The 21816-nt window shown below is 38.6% G+C and overlaps 1 protein-coding gene across 1 annotated transcript in view; it reads left to right on the top strand.

The window, feature by feature from the left end:
- SIK2 (salt inducible kinase 2) overlaps positions 1-21816 on the top strand; it is a 167180-nt gene that overhangs the window by 127492 nt on the left and 17872 nt on the right. Inside the window, exons 5-9 of the mRNA XM_069080260.1 lie at positions 2041-2165; positions 5742-5865; positions 7087-7307; positions 9119-9271; positions 17366-17530. Of these exons, the coding sequence (XP_068936361.1) occupies positions 2041-2165; positions 5742-5865; positions 7087-7307; positions 9119-9271; positions 17366-17530 (788 nt within the window). The remainder of the gene's footprint in view (positions 1-2040; positions 2166-5741; positions 5866-7086; positions 7308-9118; positions 9272-17365; positions 17531-21816) is intronic.

The following is a 21816-nucleotide window of genomic DNA, read 5'->3' as shown; positions in this document are numbered from 1 at the left end:
TATATATATATATATATATATATATATATATATATATATATATATACATATATATATATGCTTTGTTAATAGGTTTAAAACTCTAATTAAACTGTAGATCTATGAATGAAGTTGGCCTTCCATGTTCAACTCTACAATATAATGATCAAGAAAATTGGGTAGACTTTTCTTTTTGTTGAAGAGTCCATTTATCCACGACATGACTTAGGCTAACTGAATGCTCATAGTCTAGCCAAAATTAGCCATTGTTGAGAACAAATTTTTAAAAGTTTGCTTGAATATTTCAGAAGGCCATTTGAATCTGTAATGAGGACACTGAGGTCAGATACTGGAAGGCTAGCAAAAAAATAAGAGTAATCTTACTAGGAACAAATTAGGCTTGAAGTTTAAGCCTTCCACGTACTTGTGTATTAAAGGCATCTGAACATAATTGTGTGGTAACCTTTTCCATGCAATAGAACTGTCAGGTCAAACTAAATCTACTTGAGTTAGTGAACTCTTTATTGTTGTAATGGAAGCCTAAACAATTTGAACTCCTGACAGTGATGCTGTTTACTTTTAGGTAGTCACAAGTTGAAATTTTGGTCTCTGTCATGTGGTAAACGCCATTAAAGACAAAAATAATGGTTAGTTTGGTACATTAATTCATCCATCAGTGGCATTTTCAGAATAGTTATGGATATTCATAATAGTTATGGACATTAAATCACCTGACTTTTTGGTATTGGAAAGAAAAAAGGGAAAGAAATAAAACTTGTTGTGTAACACAAAAATAGTTTGGCCAAGTATTAAAATAAATTTCACCAGGAAAAAATTTACATGTTACCAGGGGACTGATCATTCTGCTTTGTTGTGATAGTCTGGGACAGAGGGCAAGGAAAGGACATCAGATGCTTATCTCTCAGGAAGAAATTAAAATAACTTGTTTCTTTGTTTTTAATAGCTCATAATAGGAACAGATTCTTTTTACTTTTAAGTACCTTTTAAAAATTCATTTTGGGTTATGTCATGCTTTCGTAGTATAGTTTAATCAGTTTAATTTTATTGCATAATAGACCTTGACACTTAAACAAGCTTGTTCTTTTGCCATATGATTATATTTCAGATATGATTAAATACATGTTACTGATGATATCTATGTATGGCCATTATGTTTCTGGATCACATGCCTAGAAAATACCTTCAGACTAGCACTGAGAGTACTGTTACTTAGAGAATAGTTAAGGAACTCTCCACTGAACTGCAGTAAAAGTTAGATGAGACTTTGACAACCTACTGCTCTGTCTGAGGGAAAATGTTCATTAAATGAGCTTAAAATGGTATATGAGTGGGCATGGTTTAGTAAGGGATAGTGGATCAGATGTTAGACTTGGAGTGAGACATACTCCAGGGCTCCAAGCACTGCCTGTCCTATTCAGGAGTTATGTGACTATGAGCAAGGCACTTACTCACCCTGGGCCTCACTCAGTTTGCTTCTCTGATAGATGGGAAGAACAGCTGCCTCCCAGAGGGTCCTCCCTCACAGGCTTGTTTGATGAAACACTCGGCAAACTTGAAAGCATCAATGTCAGTTATTGTTCTTTATGTATAGCTTATTTTTTATTCTTAAGCAGGAGTGGGGAACCTGCGACCTTGAGGCCACACGTGACCCTCTAGATCCTTTAGTGCTGCCCCTTTGACTGAATCCAAACTCCACAGAATAAATCTTGTTCTCAAGGTCACAGGTTCCCCACTCCTGTTCTTAAGTATTCAGTGTTTTGCCCTACTGATACTACAGATAAAATCAATAGATAAAACACTGACTGGTTGAAGTGGAGTTTATGGGGCCTAGAATTATTAAAAATCAAAAAAATAAGCCACATGAATAAGGATTCTCTTTTAATTTTGAGGGGAAAAAGTGATTTGAAAGGTGGTCTTCCATCTCTGGTTTTCCTTTAGAGAAGATCCTTTGTTGATATTCACTTATACAGACCTTCTTACAGTGATTCAGTATAGTCTCACAGCTTTAGATGAAAGTAACATGTATTTCCATCCCAACAGATTTTGGTTTTGGAAATTTCTTTAAGAGTGGTGAACCATTGGCTACGTGGTGTGGCAGCCCTCCTTATGCAGCCCCAGAAGTCTTTGAAGGACAACAATATGAAGGACCACAACTGGATATTTGGGTATTTTCTTTCTTTCTATGTTAAATATATATTATGGGTATTCCCTTAGGCTCTGTCCTTTGCTCTCTCCTCTCTACATTCTCTCCTGATGACCTCATCTGCTTCCATGGATTTATGGTCATTCTTATGGAGATGACTCCCAGATTTATATATCCCTTCCCAGTCTTTTCTCCAAGCTTGAATCTCCTATCACCAATTCCCTATTGTACATTTCAGACTGAATGTCCTGTCCACATCTCAAATTTAATGTGTCCAAAAAAGAACTCATCTTTCTCTACAAACCCACTTGCCTTGGAAACTACCTTATTCCTATTGAGGATACTAACATACCCTCTAGTCTCCCAGGCTCATGGCCTGTACCTTCTTACTTACTGATTACTCACTGTACCTCATCACAGATATGAATGAAAGATTGAAAAAGGGTCCTCTCTGTGCCAGGCAGTATACTAAATCCTGGGGATGCTGGGTGAAGCAGAAACGCTCCCTGCCTCTAAGGAGCTTACATTCTGATGAAGTAGACAGCAGTCAGAAGCGACCTGTGAGATGCCTACCTTCACATCTCCTGGGAAGACCTCTTCTTTTTGCTGCTCCAGCAGCCACACACCTGTCACTGAGATTATTCCCCAACCTCCTGATTGGCCTCCCTGCCTCAAGCCTCTTCCCCCTCCATTCTAGCTGTCAGACTTCTGCCAGAGTGATTTTCCTTAAGTATAGATCTGATTATGTCACCTTCATTTGCTCTATCTACTCCAATGGCCCCCTGTTGCCACTAGGATCAAATATTGCTCCATCTGTTCAGCTTTTAAAAACCTTCACCACTTGACCCTGACCTCTTTCTGCAGATCATTCAGTCCCTCTTCCTAGCCAAACTGTCCTTTTCTCTCTTTGTCTTATACAATACACTATCTCCTGTTTCTGGGCCTTCCTCTGCCCTCTCTTAAAAACCCTACTCTTTATCCACTATGACCTCCAGTCCCTTGACCCATCAAATCTCTCCCAAGCCATCTCCCTTGCACTAGATACTCTCTTTCTTCTCTTTTCCCCATCTAACTTCTTATTGAACCAATTCAGCTCTACATTGTCTTCCTCTCTTGAATCCCTAGTCCCCTTATCATATCCCCTATTACACCCAACCAAGCCTCAACATTGGATCCCTCCCGCCATTCACCACTTTCATTTCTACACATGTGCTCTTGAACGAAGATGGAGAAAATCACACAACCATTCTGACTGGGTCCACTACAAATCTCCTGCCTATCACTTATTTTCCATCTCTCTCTACTGTCTGTCCACTGGCTCATTTCCTATTGCCTACAAATATGCCCATTGCTCCCCCATTCTGAAAAAAAGTCCTTACTTTGTTTTTCCATCCCCCCTTTATTCTTCGATCCCCCCTTTCATCTCATATCTCTTCTCTCCTTTGTAGCTAAACTCTTCAAAAAGGCTGCCTACAGTAGGTGCCCCTGCCTTCTCTCCTCTCACTACTTTCTTAATCCCCTATCTAATCCAGCTTCTGACCTTATCATTCCACTGAAACTGCCCTTTCCCAAGTTACTGATGATCTATTCGTGTCCAAATCCAGTGGTCTTTTTTCAGTTCTCATTCTCCTTGACCTCTTCAGCTTTTGACAGTGTCGATCACTCTCTGCTCTCTCTAGGTTTTGGGGATGTCATTCTCTCTGGGTCTCCTTCTACCTATTTGACTTCTCTTCCTCTGTTTCTTTCCCTGGATCCACCTCCAGGCCACACCCTCTACCCGTAGGTTCTCTTAAGCTTCTGTCCTGAGTCCTCTTCTCTTTTCCCTCTATATTACTTCACTTGGTGATCTTATCAGCTCCCATGGATTTTATTTTCATCTCTGTGTTAATAATTCTCAATTGTACCCATCCTGTCCTAAACTCTCTGCTGACCTCTAATCTCAGATCTCCAGCTGCCTTTCAGACATCTCTAAATGGATGTCTAATAAACATATTAAATTCTGTATATCCAAAATGGAACTCATTATCTTTCCCCAAAAAACCTTCCCCCCCCTTCCTATTTTCCCTATTACTATAACAGACAACATCATTCTACCTGTCTCTCAGGCTCACAACCTAGGAGTCCTCCTGGATTACTCACTGTCGCTTACCTCCTATATATAATCTGTTACCAAGGTCTCTTGATTTTGCTTTTGCAGCTTCTCTCATATATACCCCCTTATCTCTTCTTATACTGCCACCTCTCTAGAGCAGGCCTTTGTCACCTCACACCTGGACTATTGCAATAGCCTGATAGTATATCTGCCTGCCTCAAGTCTCTCCCCACTCCAATCTGTTCTCCATTCAGGCCACTAAAGTGATTCTCCTGAAGCACAGGTGTGACCATATGACATGTTTCTCCCCACAGATACATATACACTCAATAAATTCTAGTGCCTCTCTGTTTCCTCTATTATCAAATACAAAATGCTCTGTTTGACATTCAAAGCCCCTGGTAACCCAACCCCCCTCCTACTTTTCCAATCTTCTTACACCATACTTCCAGACACGTAATCTTCAATCCAGTGACGCTGACCTCCTGACTGTTCCACAAAGAAGACACTATCTCTTAGCTCTGGGCAGTTTTTCTGTCCCCCATGCTTGGAATGCTCTCCCTCTTCCATTTTGACTACTGACCTCCTGCCTCTAAGTCCCAACCAAAATTCTACCTCTCTCAGGAAGCCTTCCTTAACCCTCCTTAACTCCAATGTTTTCTCTCTGTTAATTATTTCTTATTTATCCTGTAGACAACTTGCTTTGTGTACATTTGTTTACATATTGTCTCCTCCATTATATTGTAAGCCATTTAAAGACAGGGACTGTCCACAGTGTCTTAACACCCGAGTAGTTACTTTACCTCTTTATTGACTAACTGCTTAGAACATATTCCATCCTTACCTGTACCTTATAGAATTCCACTCTTCCCTCAAGGTGAAGCTCAAGCACATCTTCTCCTCAGAGTTTTACCTAATTTTTCCAGTTGCTAAAGCTCTCCTTCCCTCCCTGCTATTTTGTATTAATTTTTATTTATTCTGTATATTGTTTTTATAGATATACTTGTTTCCCCTTAGAATCTAAATGCCTTGCAGATAGTTTTTTTCATTTATTGCATTTGTATCCCTAATACCTAGTCTAGTACCTAATTAATATTGATTGATGGATTAATAATACTCAATCCTTTGGCCCATCCCAAGGCTTCCAGCACTTAGACAGTAAATATTGGTTTTTTCTGTCCATTGGATTCTGTGTGATAAGAGTTCATAGAAAAGGCTGCCCAGGAAAGGAATTCTAGTATCAAATGTGTGAATCTTCCCTAGATCTGCAGTAATTAAAATGCTACAATCATCCAAATGACCAACCTCTTGATATTGTAGAGGGAAAAAAACTCAGGGTTTCAGATTTCTTTCATTTCTGAGATTCTCTATTTCTGAAAAATTCAAACAGGAATTTTGCCTTCTTCAATCAATGAGACTTTAATAGTAACTGAAAATACTTAACAAAGTAAATTACATTTGAAATATTAGGTAGTACAGTGGATGCATTATTATTTTTTATCTTAGAGCATGGGAGTAGTTCTTTACGTCCTTGTCTGTGGAGCTCTGCCTTTTGATGGACCAACTCTCCCTATTCTGAGGCAAAGGGTTCTGGAAGGAAGATTCCGAATTCCTTATTTCATGTCCGAAGGTAAGCTATTTGTCTTGCTGATTGTGCTTTATAGATTTTAAGCTCTGAATGAAGTTCCTTCCTAAAAGTCTCTATGTTTTCCAAAAGTTGTAGGTGGCCAAAAAAAAGTGACTGAGTCATTTCAGAAGCTATGGAAATGAGAAAAAAAATCCTCTGTGTAGGTGAGACAAAGAGTTCTAGCCTTACTTGTGACTGAAAACAGAAACAGTTTAACAGATTAAAAGCAGCAAGTTTTTTCAGTCCCATTCACCCTGAGTCTATAAATATCTCAGGTTTATTTTAGACAAAGAAACACATTGAAGATACAGATTCACAACCATTTTATTCTGAATAGAAAATGGATTTTCCTTTTTCCTTTGGCAGGAAGTAAGAAACTAATAACAACTAATTGGCAGAGTTATTTAATTGAATTGATAACTTCCTAGTACCTTCCAGCCTCTTTTGGATTGTTACATAGGAGGAAGTTATTTATATCTTTTCTTTGACTAAATTTCAGATTGTCATCCTTGCTGTTGTTTCCATCTCTATGAACCCAAACATTTTACAAAATTACTAATCTTAATTCTGTTAATGACTAAAGTTGACTGGCCGTTTTCCCTGAATTTACTATTGATTGCACATCTTTAAGTCAAGAAGCCGTTTAGGGAAATCTTTGTAAATTACTGTAAAATCTACCCAAGAACCTATGCAACTCCTAAATGATACATGATAGCCTAATCTTGCTTCAACTTTTTTACTTAAAAATACCTTATATAATTTCTAAACTATGTCTAACATTGAGAGTTATCAAAGAAGCCCATTCTCTGAGAGGGATGCTGTGGAATCTATCAAAAGTCTGTGCATTTACTTACTGAAAAGGCTAAGTAGAATTTTTCCTATTTATCAATTGTTACTTTCCTTATTTAAACTCCTTAAGAGACATGAATTGGCCTTGGAAGCTACTTAGGAACAAGTTGTTAATTCCCTGCTTTAAGAGTAAAGTTTGGTTTTCTTTTTAGGAGAAAACTAAATTCATGACTAGAAGTTTGTTTTCTGTTAGTGAGAAAGTTCATTTAACACCAAAATGGGACAGACCCAGCTGTGACCACTGTTTTTTAACTCTCATACATTTCAGTGGTATTCACTTGCACGTGGACCTATATGTCAAAAAAGGCAAAGATAGTCGTATTTATAACAGGTGCTTTGTTTGACTGTTTCTTTTTAACTGTTTACTTTCCCTAGACTGTGAGCATCTTATCCGAAGGATGTTGGTCTTAGATCCATCTAAGAGGCTGACAATAGCCCAAATAAAAGAGCACAAGTGGATGCTGGTGGAAGTTCCTGTACAAAGACCTGTTCTTTATCCACAAGAGCAGGAAAATGAGCCATCTCTTGGGGAGTATAATGAGCAGGTCCTTCGGCTAATGCATAGCCTTGGAATAGATCAACAGAAAACCATGGAGGTAAATGAGCCAAAGCTGTTTTCTGATTTGATTATGCTTGGTATCTCTAAACATAATTTGATAGACGCCTGGTGAGTATAAGTAAAATAGCATAAAAAGCATTGTCCTCAGGTAAGTAGATTGGAAGAGGAGGCAGGTCAGCCATCTAAAGAGATTGATAGATAATAGCTGAGATAGCTAGAGTGCCGCAATGGTATAAATGGATATGGAGGATGACCTCCAGTCTGTTGGGCAAGTTTTCTGTGGGAAGCTTGGGTCAGGGTGGGGGGGAAACCTGCCTAGGGGCTGTGATGAACACTAATGTCCTGAAGTAGTGAAGTAGCTATGTCTTTGCATGTGCCTGGCACATAGTAGGTACTCAGTGAATGCTTATTCCCCTTCTTTACTCCCAATCAGGACTATTACCAGAATAAGTATTACTTGGTTTTCCCTTCAGGTTAGATCAGTCTCCTACTATCTATTTACTTACATTATATGTATTGTATCAGTTCCTTTCCTTGTACTTTCTACCAAAAAGTGAGAAGAGCTGCTAGAGGTAAAGACCTGTACTTTACCACTCAGAAAAGAAAAAGAGGAAAATTAACAAGTGAATCACAGGAAGGTAATTCCTAGAAATTGGATGAAGTTATGTCAGTGTGACAAAAATGGTTGAAAAATGAGTGCAAAATGGGATGGGGGGCCTTAGGCAAGGAAAGGGCAAAGAAAACAAAAAAAAGAGATGAGGGGAAAAATAGAATAGACAAATGAACAAGAAAAAAGGAGATTTAGTTTGATTTGGAAGTTTAAAAGTCATAAAACTGAGAATTCACAAAATGTTTACAAGTTACTTTGCTCCATCCTGAAAAAAAAAAGCCATTTTGATAGGCTACATAGATTCAGAAGGCTTTTGACAACAGTTAGTGAACCAGGCTTAAGGTATTTTTTGGAAGGTGAGAACAAGGAGAAGCTGAAAAATATACTTGTTGCTATTTTGGAGATGAAGACCTTCCCAGCCTTTCTTTCTCCACCGGAGCCCAGGGAAAAACTGTACTGTGGTTTTCTCATTTGCCCAGATGTCTTTGTTTATTCCTATAAGGCATCCAGAGTGGTGGTTTGGGTGGGGACAAAGGTCCTACATCCTTGCTCTGGCTCTGTACTAAAAGCTCAGCTCAGCAGTCATGCTTCCCTATCCAATGAAGCCATGAGCTAAAGGAGCAGTCAGACTCTGCTCTGTTTGGGGCAGAAAAGTGGGCAGACTAGGTAGGAAGTAAAAAATTGGGAAGAAGCTCTGTTTTCAAAGTTTCAAAAGTTTAGGACTACAAAAATATGAAGAAAAAATTACCTAAAAATAGAAAGAATCTCTCTCTCTAATCCATTCCTAGATCTTCTCCTCAAACCAAATCAATTCCAGAATGTTCTCCCAAAACTACCATGATTCTTGGTCTAGAATTACGAGTGGTTTGGGCCTATGTTAAGGCTACAAAATTGGTACTGCCCAGTTCAGATTGCTGACTGGCCCGATAGGCATCAAGGTTCCAGCTGTAGGATGATTGAGACAAAGTTCCTTCATGAGACTGGGACCTCATGCCCTTCTGCATGAAGAGTAGCAAGTTACCATTGATTACTCTTCATTTCAAGGAGCCAATAAAATGTAGGGAGTTGCTATTTTCTCCTTTGTACACTGGATGCTTGGACTTCACTCTGAGGCATAATTCACTTTGTCCCCATTTCCAAAAGGACATGATTTTCCCTGATTCTGGGGGAAAATGTAGAAGCATGAATTTGATTAGTTATTCCACTTAGCCTTCAGACATTTGTTCTTTCCTTTTCAGTCTTTGCAGAACAAGAGTTATAACCACTTTGCTGCTATCTATTACTTATTGGTGGAAAGGCTGAAATCTCACCGGAGCAGCTTCCCTGTAGAGCAGAGAGTCGATGCCCGACAGCGCCGACCCAGCACTGTTGCTGAACAAACAGTTGCCAAGGTAACTCCTTGTCCAGCTAGTGGTCTTGTCCGGTACACATAATTATTTTGGACACATTTTTCATCGATTAGGAAAGGATTGAGATTTTGCTGTTTGCATTTTATTATTGACTATAATGCCTTTATATAGTTCCTTTGAGTAGTATCTCAGAAGTTTTCTTCCTCTCCCTTTTCTGGAAGGATTAATTCACTTATAAATCTAAAACTCTTCTTTTTTTCCCTCTTTCAGAGATTTCTAATTTTTTGGCTTTTTTTAGTTGTTCACAATTGGCTGAATTAGGAGCATGGTCTAGCAATGTAGCACTGGATTTGGAGTGAAATCTGCATTCCTTTCCCAGACCTGTCACTTACTAGCCATGTCACTAGCCTGCCTCCCTGCATCCAGGGCTGGCGTCACCAGCCCCACCTTACAGCAAGGAAAGGATGCTGGTCACTGTAAAGCACATGTAAATTTGAGCTCTTATTACGTTTGGTATTTGGTTCATCATTTCTCTGTCTCCTGATCATAATAATACGTTACATTTGCATAGCATTTTACAGTTTACAAACCACTTCAACATATATTATCTCCTTTGATCCTCACCACAACGCTATGGGGTAAACAGTACTGAAATTAAATGTAGTTACTGAGACTCAGAAATTAAATGACACTTTCCCAAGGTCCCACAGACAAATAGCAGTAGAGCTGAGAGTAGGACACACATCTAATTTCCTTATCCAATACTCCTTCCATTTTGCCACATTGCTTGCTGTTTTAATATCTTACATTTATGTATCTTTTTAGTGTCTTCAAGGTGATTTCTCACATCATTTCATTTGAACTCATAATATCCTTATGAGGCAGGGAAGGCACGTATGCCCATTATAGGAGAAAGGGATGCTAAGCTTCAGAGAGTGATTTGCCCAAGGTACTATGCTGTCTCTCTAAGCACCATGACTGTACTTTTGTATGTGTCTTATGTGGTCATTTTATGTAATATTTTACCTAGCGTTGGCCCTATATATGAAAAGAAATTAATATTCCAATACTCAAATAGATCCATGATCTCATCAATGTAGATATTCTTTCCAGGGAGGGAAAACAAAACTCACCCATACCTACTCTTCTAAGAAACTTGTCTGTGTTCTTCCATAAATTTGCCACATGTAAAAAATCTCTACTTGGAAAAGCAGCATGGGTCTAGGAGTCAGAAGACTCCTAATATGAATAATGGTGTCTTGGGCAAATCACTGTCTCTGAACCTCTCTGAATCTTAACGTGCTTTCTTTCTCTAACAGGGATATCTTACTGCTGTCATTGGGCAGTTGATAATGTATAAAATGTTTGAAAGTTACTATTGAGGATTTTTTAAAGGGTCGCAATGTGTAACTTCAGAAGGATTAGTTTAGGGAGTGATGAGATATGAAAAGCCGTATTTTTACATATACTTTTTCAGTTAACAAGCATTTGTTTTCTTTCCCTGCCACCTTCTCTGTTCCCCTCCCCCTTGAAAATGGGGGAATAAAGAACAAAACTCTTGTCACAAATATGTACAGGCAAGCAAAACAATTGACCATGTCTCATTCTGCATCTTGAGTCCCTCTCCTTTCTGTCAGGAGGTGGATGGTAACCTGCTTCATTATCTCTCTTCTGGAGTCATGCTTAATAGATTGCATTGATCTGAATTCTTATAGCTTTCAAAAGTTGTTCTTTTTTACAGTGCTTTTGTGTAAATTTTCTTCTGTCTCTGCTCACTTTCTGCATCAGTTTACACAAGTCTTCCCAGGTTTCTCTGAAACCATCCCTTTTGCTGTTTCTTATAATGCAATAATATTTCAATTCATCCATATACCATAATTTCAGCCATTTCCCAATTGATGGACACCCTCTTTTGTTTCCAGTTCTTTGCTGCAACAAAAAGAGTTACTATAAAATATTTGTGTCCATATATGTCCTTTTTTCTCTCTTTAGGACATATGCCTAGTGGTGTTATCATTCCAGATTGCTTCCCACAATGCATAGACCAATTAATAGCTCCACCAACACTATATTAATGTATGTATTTTCCCACAGCCTCGCCAACATTTGTCTGAAATAGAACCTCACTTGTTTTGATTTGCACTATGCTAATTATTAGTGATTTAGAACGTTTGAGTTTCTTCCCTTGAAATTGATTGTTCATGTCCTAAAACCATTTATCAATTAGGGAATGGGAACCATCTTTTCTTTAAAGAGAAGTTTTCATATTTTACTTCTGTGTTCTGCAATGCCATATAAAATACTAATATATTCTTACCTTTGCATCTATCATCATGATGCCATGATACTTGTATGATAACCATTTCAAGGAACCAAATATAATGTTGATATTTCTAATTTCATTATTCCTGATCCTTGGAAAATATGGCCTTGGAGTTTCACTGAAACTCCTTAGGAATTCATTGTAATTTAAATAATTAAAGATTAATAATTAGTCCATTATGAATTTAAAGCCTAGTGCCCCAAAACAAATCCTGGAACACCAGGACCAGCAAAAAGAAAGGGTGAAACAGTCTTAAAACCCAAGAAATTTGGAAGATAGGCAAGAAAGGTCTGTTTCACTTGGGTGAAAGGGGAATTCGGTCCAAGAGAGGAAGGGTCCCATCAAGTCAGCAGCAAGCCCCACCTCAGCAAAGCAGCAGGAAATCCTGAACCCCAGTGCAGTAGAGCAGGCAAATGCCAACACCAGGACCCCCCCACATGCCTCAGCATTGGTAGAGGAATGGGTAGATTCCACCTCTGAGAACCCCCACATCATTGAGTATAGCCCTGGGGAAATTCAGAAACAACCCACTGGCCTCAGCACACACTAGACACCAGCAGTAGGACCCAGGCTCAGCACCAGGTAAGCTGCCAGACCCCTACAGCCTCCAGCAGCAACAGTCACTCCCCACTTCACCTCCTCAGTGCACCACCAGACACAAGGATCCTCCATGGGCCTCAAGACAACATCAGTGCAGTACCAGGTAAATAGCCATGGCCTGTAGCCCCTGGCACAAGAAGCCTGAGACAGTTCCCCTTCCACCCCTGGAGCAGAGCTTAAATTTAAAGGAAAGGAAAGGCCAAAAAAGATGAGCAAAAAAACAATTTTTAAAAAATCTGACCATAGAAAGTTATGGTGACAGAAAAGATCAAGACACAAACTCAGAAGAGGACAATAATGTCAACACACCTATGGGCAAAATCCCAAAGAAAAAGGGGAAGTGGTCTCAAGCCTAGAAAGAACTCATGAAAGAGCTCCAAAAAGGAGCTAAAAAGTCATATAAGAGAAGTAGAAGAAAAATTGGAGGAAAATCAGAGTGATGCAAGAGAATTATGGGAAAAGAGTCAACAACTTAGAAAAAGAAAACAACTGCTTAAAAAGTAGAATTGACCAAATGGAAAAGGAGATAGAAAAATCCACTAAAGAAAACAACTCTTAGAAAATAAAATTGGTCAAATGGAAAAGAAAGTACAAAAATTAACTGAGAAGAACAACTCCTTAGAAGGTAGAATTGGGCAAGTGGAAGCTAATGACTCCATGAGACATTAAGAATCAATCAAACAAATTCAAAAGAATGAAAAAATAGAAGAAAATGTAAAATACCTCATTGGAAAAACAGCTGACCTGGAAAATAGATCCAAGAGAGACAATGTCATAATCACTATCTGAAAGCCATAATCAAAAGGAGGACCTGGACAGTATACTTCAAGAAATTATCAAGGAAAATTGCCTTGATATCCTGGAAACTGAGGACAAAATAGGCATTGAAAGAATCTACCAATTACCTCAGGAAAGAGGTCCCAAAACAAAAACTCCACGGAACATTACAGCCAAATTTCAGAGCTGCCAGGTCAGGGGGAAAAGCCTGCAAATGACTAGAAACAGTGCAGATATTGGGGAGCCACAATCAGGATTACACAGGACTTAGCAGCTACAACATAAAAGGATCAGAAGTCATGGAACATGATATTCTGGAAGGCAGAGGAGCTAGGACTACAACCAAGAATCACCTACTTGGCAAACTTAAGCATAATATTTCAAGGGAAAAAATGAAATAGAAGGATTTCAAGCCTTCATAAGGAGAAAACCAGAGTTGAACAAAAAATTTGATTTCCGATATCAACAGCCAAGAGAAGCCAAAAAAGGGAAAAGAACATAACATAAGGGACTCAATGGAACTGAACTGTTTACATCTCTACATGAGAAGATACTTATAATTCTTAAAAATTGTACCACTAATAGTACAGCTAGAAGGAATATACATAGATAGAAAGTATTGGTATAAGTTTAATTTGAGGGAATGACATGCAAAAATAATTAAGAGACGAGAAAGTGGAGTACAATGGGTACAGAAGAAAGGGAAAGGTAGAATGGGGTAAATTATTTCACATTAGGAGGAGAGAAAAACCTGCTATGGTAGCAGGAAAGATGGGAGGGTAGGCAGTGGGCATTGTTGAACCTTACTCTCATAAGTATTGGCTCAAAGAGAGAATAATATACACAATTAGTTGAATATAGAAATCTATCTTGCCCAGTAGAAAGTAGGCTGGGATAAGATTAAGTAAGAATGGGGGGGGGGGGGTGCAGACTGACAGAAGATAGGGCAGACAAGGTGAGGCTGTAGACAGAAGCAAAATACTGTTGAGGAGGTAAAGGGTGAAAGGTGAGATAGGACAAGCAGGAGGAAAAATAGAATGGAAAAAAATACACAGTAATCATAACTGTGACTGTGAATGTGAATGGTATGAACTCCCCCATAAAACTGAAGCAGATAGCAGAGTAAATCAAAAACAGAATCCTACAGTTGCTTACAAGAAACATTTGAAGCAGAGAGGTGCACACAGAGAAAGGACGGGAGCAGAATTTATTATGCTTCAGCTGAAGTAAAAAAAAAAAAAGCAGGGTAGCAATCCTGATTTCACACAAAGCAAAACCAAAAATAGATCTAATTAAAAGAGATAAGGAAGTAAACTACATCTTGCTAAAAGGTACCATAGACAATGAAGTAACATCAATACTAACCATATATGAATCAAGTAGTATAACATCCACATCCTTAAAGGAGAAGTTAAGTGTATTACAAATTCATGACCAACAAGAGATAGAGAACATTATGAGATGTAAAATAGATAGTTTGATAATATTAAATTAAAAAGCTTTTACACAAACAAAACCAGAGCAACCAAGATTAGAAGGAAAGCAGAAAGCTGGGAAATACTCATTACAGCAAATGTGTCTGATAAAGATCTCATTTCTTGAATATATAGAGAACTGAGTCAAATTTATAAGAACACAAGCAATTCCCCAATTGATAAATGGTCAAAGGACATGAACAGGCAGTTTTCAGATGAAGAAATCAAGGCTCTCTATCAGCATATGAAGAAGTGCTCCAAATCACTTTTGATTAGAGATGTGCAATTTAAAACAACTCTGAGGTAATATCTCACACCTATCAGATTGACCAATAAAACCAAAAAGGAAAATTATAGATGTTAGAGAAGATGTGTGAAAATTGGGACACTAATGCATTGTTGGTAGACTTGTGAGCTGATCCAACCATTCTGGAGAGCAATTTGGAACTATGTCCAAAGGGCAGCCAAACCTTTGACCCAGCACTGCTAGGTCTGTATCACAAAGAGATCACAAAAAAGGGAAAAGGACCTCCATGTGCAAATATATTTAAAGCAGCCCTTTTCATGATCGTAAAATATTGGAAATTGAGGGGATGCCTATCAATTGGGAAATGACTGAACAAGCTGTGGTATGTGAATGTAATGGAATACTCTTTATGCTGTTAAGAAATGATGAACAGGCAGATTTCAGAAAAACCTGGAAAGATTTGTACGAACTGATGCAAAGTGAAATGAGCAGAACCAGGAAAACATTTCACAAGATGTCAACAACATTGTGTGATGATTAACCATGAATGACTCAGCTCTTCTTTTTTTTTTTTTTAAAGCAATCAGGGTTAAGTAACTTGCTCAAGGTACACGGCCAGTAATTTCTGGGTGTGGTGCTGAGTATCTGAGCCCGGATTTGATCCAGGTCATCCCGACACTGGAGCCGGTGCTCTTACTCACTGAGCCACCTGGACGCCCCTAAGCAATTGGGGTTAAGTAACTTGCTCAAGGTTACACGGCCAGGTGTTTCTGGGTGGGTGCTAAGTGTCTGAGCCCAGGATTCGATCTCCAGGTCTTCTCAACACTGGAGCCGGTGCTCTTACTCGCTGTGCTACCTGGCCGCCCCTTGACTCAGCTCTTCTAAGCAACACAGTGATCCAAAACAAGTACAAAGGACTCAGGAAGGAAAATGCCGTCCACATTCAGATAAAGAACTGATGAACTCTAAATGCAGATAGAAGCATACTTTTTCCACTTATTTTATTCTTTTTTGTGTTTTTATAATCTGTTTCTTCTTTCACAACTGTGACTAATATAGAAATATGTTTTGCATGATAGCACGTGTATAACCTATACCAATTGCCTACCATTTTAGAAAGAGGAGAGGGGAGCGGGAATTTAGAACTCAAAATCTTGTAAAATATGAATGCTAAAAATTATCTTGACAAGTAATTAAGGAAAAAATAAAATATTCTTTATAAAATAAAATAAATTTAAAGCTTATTTTAAATTCTTCCCTGTCAAATGAGAAAATTGAACTTAGATCATCTTTGAGTTAGTTCCCTGCCAGGCTTAAGATTTGGGGACTCAGCCATTTTTATGGTTAACACTTTACCGAGCAGGTAGACACTTTTGCATACTTGTGGTGACTTTTGAACACAAGGTAGTGTCATATTAGGCAATAGGAAAAACCATTGTTAAAACCATTTAGAAACCATGTTTTTACTGCTTTATAAAAGGACTACATTAAAGAAATCCAATAAAATTTAGGAAGAAGTTTCCATTTTGGCCAGAATTTCACAGTAATTAGTAGTGTTTGCCTTCATCTAAAATTTTTCCTTTATCATACTTATGAGAGACCTAATTGTGTACTAATTTGAAAAATTGTTGAGTACCTGGTGAGATGGTGGAGCCAGCACATAACCAATGTGACTATATTACATGTTAAGGAGCTCACATTAGATGGAGAAATAAATCCTTCTAGAAACTGATCATTTGTTTCCTCAATATAAATGTACTGGTCACACTTCCCTAAGTACTGGCTGTCCTGGCAATCCTTCCCTGCCTTTCCAAAGTGTCCAGTATGGTGAACATTCCCCCAGGTTGCTATGTATCCATACAATGAATGTAACTTACCTAAACACATAGTAGGAGACTGATGATTCTGTTCATTCTTTAAAATAGCATTTTCCATGTTCCATAATAGCATTAAGGAACCCCTATTTACATCACAGAGAATAGACACTCTTTTTCCTACCTTCTCCTCTTTCACTTATTTCTTTTCCTCTCCCTCTCCCCCTCCCTTTCAATTCTTCCTCCTGTTTTGAAAGAAGTATTTCTCATGTCAGTTAGCCTAGAATACCCAGCAGAAAAAAACATAAAAGACAGGAGGCAGAGCCACCGGAAGCATTCTAAACTTCATTTTTCCCAAGTATAAGCTCAGTGCCATACTGATTTACACTGTTACCTGGATGGAATAGAGATATGTGAGATAAATCTCATTCTCTTATGGGTGAATAAATAGTCTGTGAATAAGTATTTTTTTCCTACCTCTGCTTCTCCTCATCTTTTTTTTGCTAACTCCATCCATAGCCACAGAGATATTTTTATCTCCTACTGCACAAAAATACAACTATAAAAAACAACATGGGATACATGTTCACAGAGTCCTGCTCAAAATGCCCGTTGCTACCCTGACAAAATCATGCCCCACAACTTGGAACTGTAGTGAAAATCAGAGACCAAAGTACAGCATTAGGACAATTAATGTGTCACATCATTTCAGAACACATATATGTGCCTTATTAATGCTATACATATCAGACCTTTCCTCTTATAGGAGGGAAAACAATCCAACTACAATTCCAGCATTTGATTGTTTTTTATTTTTACTCAAAGAATATTATTTTTTGAATGTTTTTTGTTTGTGATAGATTGTGTTTATTTTATCAAAATATTCTTCTTGCTCTTTAGACACAAACTGTTGGTCCTCCAATGACTATACGTTCACAAAACATGAGACTGATGAGGTCCCCAATCCTCCCTCAAACATCAAATGTGGAGGCCTTTTCCTTTCCCAATTCTGGATGCCAGGCTGAGGCAACATTCATGGAGGAAGAACGAGTCGATACACCAAAGGTACAGTGTTTTCTTCAGTGGTTCAGGGCTGAATTCATGGCAGATTTGGTTTTCTCTCAGCATTCAGCAGTGGCAGTTTTTGAGTAGCACAAACTGGAGGGAACTACAAGAAGAATCCATGGGAAAATACCTGTCATGTACCTCTGCACTAATCAATGAGGTATTTTCCTAGTTTGAAACTTTTCTTTTGTGCCCTAATAACTGAAATTTATGTAGCACTTTTAAGTTTTACAAAGTTTATTTTATCTTCACAATTGCTCTCTGAGGGAGGCACTCAAGTTTTATTATCCTTATTATCCGCATGTTACAGATAAGGACACTGAGGCCAAGAGGTTAAATGATTTGCCTTTGGTCACATGGCTAATCAGTGTTGGAGGTAAGATCCAGACTTGCGTTTTCCTGATTCCAAATTCAGCACTTTATCCACTATAGCACATTGCCTCTGAAAAGCCTTTCTGGGGGGATGGAGCCAATATGGCAGAGTAGAAGCAGGAAAAGTCTTTCCTCTGTTCCCCAAGAATCCAAAGCCTGTCTCATTTCCCTTTTAGTGAGTTGCGAGGTTTTTATGTTTTGGGGACTTTTTGAGGGGAGGGAGAAGCAAAAGGTACTTCTAAATACCTGTGAAATAATTATTACAAAGGACAAAGTTTGGCCTTTTTTGTTGTTCCCACTATTCTCTGATTGTCCTGTGGCTGTAAATCCATAGAACTGTCTTCTTGTTAGTTAAATAGATGGAGTTTGGTCATGGTTGAAGGACATGAGTTTTTGCACATGTACAAATGACATTGTTTTTCAGATGGAGAGCAGACAGTTTGATTCTAGTATGTGAAATAGGAATGCAGTGCTTTTGGTAAGACATAAAACTGAGCTACTGCTAACCATTAGAGGTTGTAACGATTACTACAAACATTGCCTTTTTGGGTGATAGGCTTTTCTTTCCCTACAATTTCACACTTAGAAGGTTTGTTTGTCTGCTTAGAATGGTGTTTCAGTATACTCTATGAGCTATTACTGCCTCCCTTCACACTTGGTTGGGAAGCCATCTTATTCCATTTCTTTGCATGCTTGAAATCTGGACATAAGTTGGGATGGAAGAGATAAGAAGCCCCTCCCCCCCAAAAAAATAAAACTCACCTCTTTTGAAGCTCTGAGAAAGAACAAACATAGGGTATTAAAATTTCGTCTCTGAGGGCATCTGGCCCCAAACATACAAATGGGACACTGTCTGCATTATTATTTAAAGTGAGCAATTATTTTAAAGCATGTGAGTTTTATTGTAACTAGAGAACAAATTGAAGATGATTAGGGGGAAGATTCAGAATGCTACTTAAGGCCTTTGTATGGAGGGAACAATTCTAGAGTCCTGGTATAACTCTGCTGTGCAAACCAGCTAAGTTTATTTTTTGCTTGTTGTATTTTTGTTAGCTTGTTCATCTTAGCTTGTTCTCCTCCCTAATACTGCCTCTTTTGGGACCTATAAATCACTACACATAGAAACTGTTGGAACCTTGGAGAACTGGAGTGAGCTGACTCAGCCAGTGGCACTCTCCTTGCTTCTGGCAGTGTTTAAAAAGAGATTGGATGACTGCTTGGGGATGGTAGAAAGGGTATTTGAGTAGGAGTTAAAATAGATGATCCCTGAGATCTCTTCTATTCCTTCAGCTCTACAGCTCTGAGGCTTTGTCAGGTGTGACTACAGCTCATCTTTGTGTTCAGTTTGATTGAAGTGCATTTGGTGATAGCATTTTCTACCCATTATATTTCTTTTTTTCTTTCTTTTTTTTTTTTTTAGCAATCCAGGTTAAGTAACTTGCTCAAGGTTACACAGCCAGTTATTTCTGGGTGTGGTACTAAGTATCGGAGCTCGGATTCGATCCCAGGTCATCCCAACACTGGGACTGGTGCTCTTACTCACTGAGCCACCTGGCTGCCCCTACCCATTATATTTCTTAGGAAGCATTTCATAACATCATATATTCACTAATTTCATTTCTGTCCTCAGTAACTGATATTTATAGTAAATTTCAAGAGACTGCATCTCCCTATGATCTATATAGGGATCTGTGATCTTCTTTAAAGGTATTAAACCTTTTAGGTTCCAGTCTCAGAGGAGCCAGGATAGACCTTAAGGCATCCTTGTAGTATAAGAGATAGAGACCTCCTAATTTGGAATTAGAGGACCTGAGTTCAAATCCTGGTTCAGTTTTACACACATAACTTTGGAGAAATCACTTTACCTCTCCAGACTTCAGTTTTGTTATTTGTGAAATGAAAAGGGTCAGACTAGATGTCTCTAAGCTCCAAATCCCATGATCCCTTCTCATCCAAACCTCTTGATTATTTACAGCTGTCTAAAATATGCTAAGACAGACTGCATTCATCCCTGAAGCTGTTAGGGAGTTGTGGTGCTTTCAGGATCCTGTATCTACATTGAGGATATTCATGATGATTATTGTTATGTCAGATGATAAGTGATGGTTTTATATAGGTTTTAATGTTTGCAAAACCTTTATACATTACTTCATCTAAGGCTCATAGTACCCCTGGGATGTAAGTACTTAACAGGTATTATCTGTATTTTACAGATGAGAAAATTGAGGCTCAGAATTGAGTTGTTCATGTGTTTGCCCAGCCAGTAAGTGTTAAAGGTGGTAATAAAACCCATGGCTTCCTTACCCCAGTTCCAGTATTCTATCTACTTTGCTGCCCTACATTTAGGTCATCAGTCCAAATATTCTAAACACTGTAAGTAAGCTTAAGGTCATGGCAAAGGTAGCTACAGATGGACACTGAAAACTGGTACTTGGTCTCATTTTGAATTAGTAGAATGAATTTTTGGATTGTATTTGTTGTCTTGAAGGTGGTGAGTTCTACAAAGAAGTGTTTCTACATATTTCATAATCCCTTCCTGTTTTCATTTTGAGGGGACCACAAAGGCCAATAATAAGATTTTCCAAATCACCACTCCTCTTCTGCCCGCCAAAAGGGGGGAAATTGGGCCATGAAAATGTGTGGTTGGTGATGAATTTTCATAGACAACAGTGACATTTGTTTCAAAATTCAGTGGTATAATGTAGCTTTTTCATTTTTGCTATTTTTGTTGGATATAAATGACACTACTTATTGGTGCAGAACCTCTTATTTTTCAAGCATTCTTTTTTATGGTAGACCAAGAAGCTTTATCCCTTGTTGATAGGAGCACTGACTATTGTGAGTCCTGTTTGTACCCTAAACACTTCAGTGACTTCTGTGTGTATGGTTTCTTATAATTGTGAACTGACTTCAAGGAGAAGGAAAAAGGAGAGCCTTTCAAAGTGTTAGAGCTCTCTCCAGCCCTGGTTACATTTCAGAAGACCTCTAATTTGTGTGCCTCAGGCAGCAGAGATTGTTTCTAGAACAAAATATCTTATTTCTAATAGCTGATATAGCACAAAACCTACCAGCCATTTTTGCCGCAGAATGTCCAAAGTTTTAAGGTATTGGGAAGAAGGAAATCCCAGACTGCCATTGAAAGCATTATTATACCCCTCCCCACTTCATCTGATCCATAATCAGTCCAGATGCCAAGTGAAGAAGCCTTTCATTCCCAATGTTACACAAGCACTTTTTATTGTTGCTGCTAAGGTTACAATGTGTGATAATGGTACCTTTGCCTGTTTTAATGCCAGAATAAGACGGTCTGTGTGAGGCATAGTAACTTCTCTTGGCTCTTTTGCCAGTCTGGCAAAGGAGGGAAGAATAAAGAGCATGGGCCAGGTCTTTGACAGTATACTTAGAATTTGCAATCCTCCTTTCCCCCTATAAAGACATGAGATAATGGAAAGAAAGAGTAGACTTAAAGTCAGGAAACCTGGGTTCAGATTTCACCCCTGACATTTATACAAGTTAGGCAATCACATTCAAGTCATTCAACATCTTTGAGTCTCCCTTTCTTCATCTGTAAAATAGGGCTAATACTTTCACTGCCTATTTCACAGTGTTCTTGGGGGAAAGTAAGCCTTACAACTCTATATAAATGGGAATTGTTATAACCAGATTGAAGACAGGCTGAGGAGAACAGCCCACTGTGGGAGGCAAGAGCAGCTGAGCCATAACCAGAAACTGGTTGCCACTTTTTAATCTGTTCCTAAACTTGATCAAGCCCCAGGGCATCGGAGAATGTCTTCTGGTCATACCACCTCACCATGTAAGCAGCTGTTTCTGGTAGGAGAAGGATATGCTACAACAAAGAGCAGATTGTGAAGAGTGCTGATGAGAGCAAGAGTTTATTTTGGCTAATCTCTCTA

The sequence above is a fragment of the Petaurus breviceps genome, unplaced genomic scaffold, assembly GCF_028583685.1.
Source record: "Petaurus breviceps papuanus isolate PSGF00001 unplaced genomic scaffold, PetGlider_PUasm1.0 91133, whole genome shotgun sequence".
Classification (NCBI taxonomy): domain Eukaryota; kingdom Metazoa; phylum Chordata; class Mammalia; order Diprotodontia; family Petauridae; genus Petaurus; species Petaurus breviceps.
The sequence above is the reverse complement of the archived record's forward strand: the minus strand, read 5'-3'. Positions and strand labels throughout refer to the sequence as shown.